At 36.4% G+C, this 8,982-nt stretch overlaps 1 protein-coding gene across 1 annotated transcript in view; it reads right to left on the bottom strand.

The window, feature by feature from the left end:
* Window positions 1-580: 580 nt before the first annotated feature.
* TMEM255B (transmembrane protein 255B) overlaps window positions 581-8,982 on the bottom strand; it is a 118,373-nt gene continuing 109,971 nt past the window's right edge. The window contains exon 9 of the mRNA XM_031958756.1: window positions 581-3,179. Within this exon, the coding sequence (XP_031814616.1) occupies window positions 3,012-3,179 (168 nt within the window). The 3' untranslated portion in view covers window positions 581-3,011. The remainder of the gene's footprint in view (window positions 3,180-8,982) is intronic.

Genomic DNA, 8,982 nt, shown 5'->3' with positions numbered 1-8,982 from the left:
TTGACAGTGTAACCAAGGGCAACAATTTAGAGTCATTCAGTATCCTAGGTACCTCTCTAAGACTATGTTGCAAAAAGGGTACCAATCTATATTGGTAGAGTGTTTCGCTATCTATGAAATCCTCATACCAATGAAATCACAGATCCAATTCAATCATATGTGTATATAAGTACAAATGAACATACATATATGCATGTACAATACACACATATATTTACATATGTATATATAAATATATATATTAAAAAATGTGTTCTACTTTTTCCAAACTTGTGTGTAAGGGAAAGTTTATTTGTGTAAATGTGTGTCTATATTTTGTGCAGTGCCCTGACAAGGATCTGAAATTTAATCTTTGTTTGTTTTGTTCAGCACCAAGGGAAGATGACTACCAAAACTACTCTTCTCATGAAGAAATTTAAGAAAGTGGGTGGTTTACAAAGAGTTAATAGTTTAAAGCTTCCCTGTTCCAAACTTAATACAAACAAAAGCCAGTATGGTGTTTCTTACCCATTAGAAACAATTATCACCTTCTAGCAAAGCGGAGAACAAATTGTTTTGATGTTTGACTTCAAGAGAAAGGAAAACATTTTATCCATTGTTTGATTTATTTTATTTTATTTTTCATTGCTTAACATCATGTACATATTTTTAGCCTTCTGGGCCCTAACTAACAGATGAGTAACATTACAGAAAAATTGAGCATCTTTGGTGAGAACTAAGCCAAGACTACAGAATTACAACAATCAAAGAAGAGCAGGGTCAATCCAACTGTTTAAATTAGGGCTACCTTAGACATAGTAAATGGGCAGCCAGATTCTACATTGTAATGTGAATGACTGGATATCCAGGACATCCTGCCTAAAAATATGTCCCCTAAACCTTTGACACAGTGACTGACATTTTCACCATTAGAGAGTCATTTCTTTGGCTGAAGGCACTTCATCTCCTGGAGAGAATCCAAATACCCCATAAAGCAATTAACACATTAGTCCATAATCAAGAAAATTTCAAGTCATACTGAAATTTTCCTTTCACCACTGGGAGTTAGTTAAGCTTTTTTAAATAATTCAGATCTTCATTAAATTGTGCATACAGCAATAATAACAGCACCAAATACCAGATTCTCAAACTCACTGCCTGTAAAACTTCCTTCAAGGTGCAGCGTTTCAGATTGAAATATAACTTGGAAATATTTAATAAAATAAATAAAAATACAGTACAATATAGACAATGTTAATTTGTGGTTTTTAAGGTCAATATATTATAGCTTGAGAGTATCCATTTCTATTTTCAGTTTAACAGTACTTGGACCTATAAACCTCAATTTCCTTAGGGATATTACATAGAAATATGAGTTAATGGAAAAAAAGAAACAAGTGTGGCCAGGTTGGTCACCATTTTACAGTTGGGATATACAGGAATGCAAACACTAAGACAACTATTCTCAACAAAACCAGCTTCTTACTGGAAAGATAATGAGTTTTTGGATCTTGATAAAATCTTCATTGGCAAAGAGTTCCCTTTCCCACTCTCCCTCCCCCTAACAACCCAAGTATCTTTCATATGTATGGCACTTTCTAGTCTCTCTGACCCAATTTACTATGATTTGACTCATTCATGTGTTTTTCTTCACTCCTCTTTCCCTGGGAAATTTTTATCTAGCAAGATCAGAGCTTGTGAGGACCCAAATGGAATGTAAATGGTTTCCCTTTTAAATGCTTTCCCCTCCTACAGTAATTCTTTTTGTAGATACCCAGAAGAAATACATTGTCCTCTTTAACAGTTACTCATGGTCAAATCCAATTCTAAGACTGGTCATATAAAATAAAGCTGTAGAATTACAGCCAGCAGAGGGAGCCAAAGATCATATTTTCTAATGGATCTAACATTAAATTTATTACATTTTTTAAAAAAATTAGGAATTGAGCTAGCACTTTAGGCATAGATGTCAAAATTGAATCTGAGAATTCTAGTGCTGGAAGAGTTCTTTAAAAACCATCTAATCAAAGATTTCTATTTTACGGACAAGGAAATTAAGTCACAGATTAGAGTAGAATGGAAAATAAAGAGAATGCCCTCTTCCCATCCAGCCAGAGCAAGTCAGAATAATTCCTATACACAGCAGCTTTCTGGCAAGGTAGGCACTTAGACACTTGTTGATTCCACCTATCGATGAACTAGGCATCTTCTAGAAAACATTATAAGCATACTATTCAAAACCACATATTTAAAAAATCAAATACAGAACCTCCATAAAAAATATTTGCACAATAGTGATGACAGACTCAAGAAGTAATTGTTAACATCCAGATAGTTCAGACAACTAACAATCCTTTAAATATAGCATTGTATACTTGAACCATCACCTTTTTTCTTTTCAGAACAAAGGCTACCCAGAGTCACTACAACAATAGGGACCACATCTCTTCTATGTGACATGTGAATGTACATATGATATATATGTATACCCATAAACATATAGCATATTTTATTGCAAATTAATCATGACACTGATTTTCTCTGGGCCCTAGGACAAAAGAATGTTTTTTTGTTGTTTTTTTTTTAATACTGTGAGGAAATGAAGTTGAAGGCATCTGTTTGCTTTCTATGCCAAAAGAGGCACCTGTCCAGACAAGAAGAATCCTAGGGCCAAAGTACTCTGCTGGTTTATAGAAAAGGGCTCAGGAGTATCTGAAATGATGAAGTGCTGTTTCTGTAGAGAACAAACAGTGTTCTTGATAAAGGTTCCCCTTTATCTTTCCCCTGCCAAAGTTATTATGGCGGGGAAAGAAGGGATTAAAGGTGCCAGTCACAAGTTGGCAGCATTCTTCTTGGTCAGATATCTGGCCTGGTCTCCCAGACTACTAGTTCATTTTTAATGAATGTGAAGGGAGAAGAAAGTAAGTGGAACTGGAAAGAGTTTCTTGGTTCATCTGCAGGCAGTCAAAGCAGCTGGTTTTCTGGAAGTATCTTTTTAAAATTGCCATTGACTACAGAAAACCTATGCTGTTTCATGGTGCATATGGTGGAGGCTTTTCCCCAGGGAGGAAATAAGTTGGTGTATAGAGTGGTGGGGCATTGGGAGGAAGCCCATAGGTGGAGCTGGACTGAGACGGAGGCTGGGTGTCATCAGATAAAGAGATATCAGTGGATGACGAAGCTGGAAAATTGCTGGCAGGCTGTAATTAAACAGAAATGGCTTTCTTCAGTAAGCAAGATTAAAATTCAGGCTACAGCATGCATGCGGTGTTTGAAAAAGCATGAGGAAAATGCTAAGTGGTAAAACTATCCCTTTAAAGTGTTTTGCAGCATGGGACAGAATTCCTACCAGAAGCATTTTGCCAGTATAATGGTTCAGATTCCTTTAGTATCAGGGCAAGATGAATCCAAACATCAGTCATTGACTCAAGCAATATGGTAGGTGAGGTTGGAAATTCAAAAGGATTTTTCTCTATTTGGCTAGGTTGGCCCTAGGATCATCTGAATTTAGAATTTCATAGACTCAAATTCATAGACTCTTAGAAAATGGAATCTAGAGATCATTTAGTCCGGTCCTCTTTAATGATTAAATTTCTTCAAATTCCTTAAAATATCCCTGTCTGAAAGAACCCAAGAATACTAGATGCTTCAGAAAGAGTTCTTAATAAAGGCACATATTTGACCTATTATATTTGTTTAAGGGTAAAAATACACATTCATCATTTATTTTTCTAATTAACTGCCTTTTATTAGTCTTTCCTATTTTAAATCTTAGGAATTAAATATATAATATAAAGATTCAATTTTTATAGACCCCAATTCAATATCTCATAGTAAGAATTTGTATCTACCATTGGTTAAAATATATTCTCCCGAATATAGCCTCTTAGAGTAACATCATTCAATATTAGGGCTGGAAGAGACCTAAAAAGCCATTTAGTCCAATTCTCCACCCAGTGCAGGAATCCTCCTATACAATATTCTTAGTGGATGGCCATTCAACCTGTACATGAATATTTGCAATGCTAGAGAGACTACTATTTTTGCAGTGCAGTCCATTCTATTTTTGTAAGGAGCAAACAGGACGTTCTTCTTCCTATTGAGATGAAATCTATCTTCCTCTAACTTTCTCCCAATGGCCTTAAGTCAGCCCTCTAGAGCTCCAGGGATAAAATCTAATAAAGACTCTTCTTCAGGATAACCTTTCAAATATTTATAGACGGCTATCATGTTCCCCCCACTCAGCTCCTCTTCTCCAGGATAAAAATTCCATTTCAGCACTCCTCAGGTGAAATAATTTTTAGATACTTCCTTTTTCATGGTTCTTTTCCTGATGCATTTCAATGTGTTAATATCTACATAACTGAACACAGTACTCTAGAGAACATAAAAAAATTCAGAGTCCAGTGGGACTTTAGGTATTGTCCTTCTTTTAATGCAAACTGGGAAACCAGATATTAGTTATAGAGTAGCTCAATAGATAAGAGGGCTAGTCTCAGAGTCAGGAAAAGCAGGTTTTGATTCCTGCCTCTGTCACATACTGGCTGTGTGACCACGGAGAAGTCATTAATCTCTGAAAGCTCCTGGGCACTGAAGTAACTAGGAGGCAGCTTTAGTTGGGATCTGAGTTCAAATCCAGAATTCAAACACAGATCACTGTGTGATCTGGACAAATCACTTAACTGGGTTTGCCTCAGTTTCCACAACAGTAAAAATAATAGCACGTACCTAACAGGATTGCTGTGAGGATCAAATGAGATATTTGTAAAGTGTAAATGCACAGTGCCTGACACATAATAGACACTATACCTTTTACATACCTTCCCTCTTCCCTTTCCCTAGGTACTTCTCCAATTCTATGTTATAGAAAAACTACAAGTATGTAACAGTGATGAAGTATCTCACAGATTTAGACATTTTTTACACCTCCAAGAAAAAAAAAGATATCAGGATATGGGTTTTTTTAGGAGGGGGGAAATTGAGGGTCTCTGTCACATTATCAGTTCTTATTGAATTTTGAGAATTTGAATTTGTAGAAACCCTGAGTCTTTCTCACATGAATTTGTCATTTTCAAGTAAAGAATTTACAAGTATATCTATTATCTACCATTCTAGTCTTATTGAAACTTGCATCTATCATCCAGTTTCATTTCCTACTCCAAACTTTCTGTCATCTGTGGGCTCAACTATTTCTAGTACTCAACATCCTCAAACACTGGTGAAGGGATTTCTTTGTAATAAAGGGACATTTTCTCTGTGTTTCAAAGAAAATGATCATACTGGTCCATTCATTTACATTCTAGAAATAGAAACTGCAAAATTCTTTTAAGGAAGAAAAAGTGGAGAGAAAGCATAATGTAATTGACAGTAAGCTCACATCAAAGATAAGGAGAACTGGATTCATGTATCACTTACTAGGGGTATGACCCTGAAAACAATCACCTAACTTCTCAGTGCCCCTAAAAAACTCTCAGACTCTCTAACACAGTTGCAGACAAACTCCTGTACTGCTCTTTTAAAAAGAGTTTTCACACTACAAGTTTTCTTTACCAGCGAAATTATGCAAATGAATCCCTGTCCTTCCTGCTACTTCCTCAAAAATGAAACAAGAACAAAAGTAATTTTGACACAAGGGAAGAGAGAAGGGGGTAACAGAAAATATTTTAAACCATCTAAGTTTTATTTCCTTTCTTCATTATTTATCTACTGACTAACATGTTTTTAAAAGTGTTGAGTTCAGGATAAGAGGTAAAACACGCTCTCTGAGACACAAATTACACTGTTACATGTTCTATTCCCCAATTATATATGAATACCATACAAACATTTCAGCTTTTCTAGAAGAACGAACATATCTATCTGAATATCTATGTGCACAAAAGAAATATATGGGGTCAACTATAGCTTCATGGCTTTAAAGGGACAGATTTCTCTAAAATGTTAATGGAAGCCAGGAAGTGTTTCTGAATTCATCACCAGTTCCTCTAAAGAAGTCATACACACACACACAATGTATGCTTTTCTAATAAGAGAATAACAACAAAAAGTCCTTTCTAGCATATGCCTTAAAGTCTATTTTTATCTAGGCTTTCCTAGATAAAATTAGGATTTAGACAATTAGGATTTAGTTCTACTGTTTCAAATTGAGAGAGCACTGATAGTACCTACAGTCCTTTAGCAATATAGAACAATAGAACTTATCACCTCCCTAGCAAGAGTAATTAGTATAAAAAGATCTTAGAAAAGTAAACAACTGTGATTGGCACAGATCCACAGCTTTTAACTTTTCATTCCATTTTTACTGACCATTCAAAATAAAACTAAAAAGTAGCTGGCTCATTTTCTGATCTCTACTCTGTGGGTGTATTTTTAGCTGCTAATTATGTCAACAGAACACTTAACATATTTCCTTTCCATTGCTGATGGGTTTAGCTGAAGCGGAAATATCGATTCTGGTTTTCTTTTCTTGGGGAGTACATGGAGCCTTATTTGATTTATTCTCTTATGAAATCTGATTGTTAATGTATATGTAATTACAGTCTTACATATGTTACCATAAGAGCTAATTAAGTCATCAGCATGAACCAAGATCTCCCATGAGACAATGAGATCAAGGAAGTTAGATTGACAACAACCAGGATGGTTGTTGGTTTCCAAAAAAACCTAATATCGCAAAAGAGAGATAAGAAGATAGTGCATCATGTTGATAAAATGGGATCATCAACTATCTTGGATGATCCATTTCTTGTTTATGAAAGATAATCACTACTCTTTAGTAAAATACACATTTCCCTTTCAGTTCTTTCCTGGTCAACCACAGTAATATCATACAGCGGAAAGAGGATTGAATTTGGAGTCAGAGAGCCTATGTATGATTCTCATTTCTTTGATTTTCTAACTGTGTGGCCTTGGACAAGGCAACTTAACCTCTTGGGGCCTTAGTTTCTTCATCTGAAAAATGAGTAGGTTGGATTAGATAGTTTCAAAGGTCCCCTCCAGTTCCAAATCTATGATTTTGTGGTTAATATTCCTTTAGGAAAAACTTTCTCCCACTTCAAAGATTAAAGTTCTATAATAGTAGTCAATGTTAGAAAACTGAAGCATAAAAATAAACACAATTTACTTATAAAACAAGTTAAGAATCTGGGATTAGAATTCATGTTTCAGCTTCCAGTACATTTTTATTCTATTAGTTACTCCAGCTATCTAAGCAGAAAGTAAACTTACCCTAAAGTGAAAATCAAAAGGGGAGTATTCTTTATATTGAATCCATAACAAAGACATTCAGACCACTAGTTATTGAGGAAACTTTTAAAAAGAGTTCTATCCATATCCCCCTCTCTCTTCTTCCTCTCCTTTTTTTTGTTTTCTTCCCCTCTCTCCTTCTCCCCCACTCTTTCTCACTTCCTCCCTTCCTTCTTCCTCTCTGTCTTTATCTCTGTGTCTCTCATCTCCTCTCTCTTCCTCTATCTCTTTCTCTGTCTCCCTCTCTCTGTCTCTCTCATCTCCTCTCTGTCTTTCTGTCTGTGTTTTTATCTCATCTCCTCTCTCTCCTTTTCTCTGTCTCCACATCTGTTTGTCTGTCTCTGGCTTTCTCTCTCCTTGTCTCTATGCATGTGTCTCATTTCCTTTCCTTCTCTCTGTCTCTTTTTGTGTGTCTCTGTCTGTGCTCTGTCATCTCCTCTTTCTCCCTCTGTCTCTCTGTTTCTGTTGTTCTGTCTCTTTCTTTCTGTGTGTGTCCTCTCTGTATCTCTATCTACCTATCCATCCATCTATCTATCTCTGTCTCATCTTCTCTCTCCATCTCTCTGTCTCTTGTCTTTGTGTGTGTGTGTGTGTGTGTGTGTGTGTGTGTGTGTGTGTGTGTGTTTGTCTTTTCACCCTGACCTCCGCCTTCTGGATCTCCCTAACTCACTCAGGCTACAAGTTCAACAAAATACAACAGAGGACCTAACTCTGAGAGGCCCATTCACACTACTGATCACCAAGCTTTGATCTGCTTCCTTTTCCATTCAGGCTGGTTAAATCTTCTTTAGATAGCCCAGTGGCATCCCACTCCTGGGGCTTAGCACCTTGATGCTGGGTTTAGCATGGACCCTCAATCATCTTGGCCCTATGCAGCTCAGAACTCTTTTAAACTCAAGAGATCCACCAGCTGACGCTGAAGGTGAAGATGGGATTATACATTGTATATTGCTAGACCCAGCAAAAATCGTCATTTTTAAATGTTCATAAATCTTAGGCAAATTGTTACAGTAACAATATAAAGAGCCTAAGCTCTGGAATCAGAGAACCTGTGTCCAAATTCTGCTTCTGATGCTGACTGTTTGACTTTGGGCAACTCAGTAAAAAGCTTATGAGCCTCAATTTTCTTATCTATAAAACGAGAGGATGCAGCTACATATCCCCTGAGATCCCTTCCAGCATTAATAAACTGAAAGTCTATCTGGAAGCAGGGATGGGTTGGGTACTGGGTGGTGAAAGAAACTTAATCAGGATAAAAGGGTACTAAGAGAAGTTTTGAGGACTTCAGAAAGCTCAGTTTTAACTTCATAGTTATTTTCAATTACCTGTCACTACAGACAGATCATTATATCCTTTCAACCTCTCTGCCTTATTCTGAATACCTCACTATTTGGTTGAGGGATCATATGTGTGTGTTGTCGAAATTAATTCTTTTTAAATAGTACTGAATCCTCAGCACATGGTAGAGTATGCAGGAATGAGGAAAGCACTAAACCCAGTATTCAAGTTTTAACTATAACATTTCCTAGCTAAGTGATTCTTGATTGATCATTCCAACACTCTGTATCTCAGGTGCCCAATTTATAAAGCCAAAATGAGAAGCAGGAAGCTGGATTTGGCATTTGAAAGATGTGAATTCATGTCCTGCCTCTGACACAGACTGCACTCTGGGACTCTGGTAAAGCTACTTATTAATCTCTCAGAATTGAAAAGCAACACCTTAAGGCTCTAAGTTACAAAGCAAATGGCAATTTGCCA

This window comes from Sarcophilus harrisii, chromosome 3 (genome assembly GCF_902635505.1).
Source record: "Sarcophilus harrisii chromosome 3, mSarHar1.11, whole genome shotgun sequence".
Lineage (NCBI taxonomy): Eukaryota > Metazoa > Chordata > Mammalia > Dasyuromorphia > Dasyuridae > Sarcophilus > Sarcophilus harrisii.
This window is presented reverse-complemented; position numbering and strand designations above follow the sequence as displayed.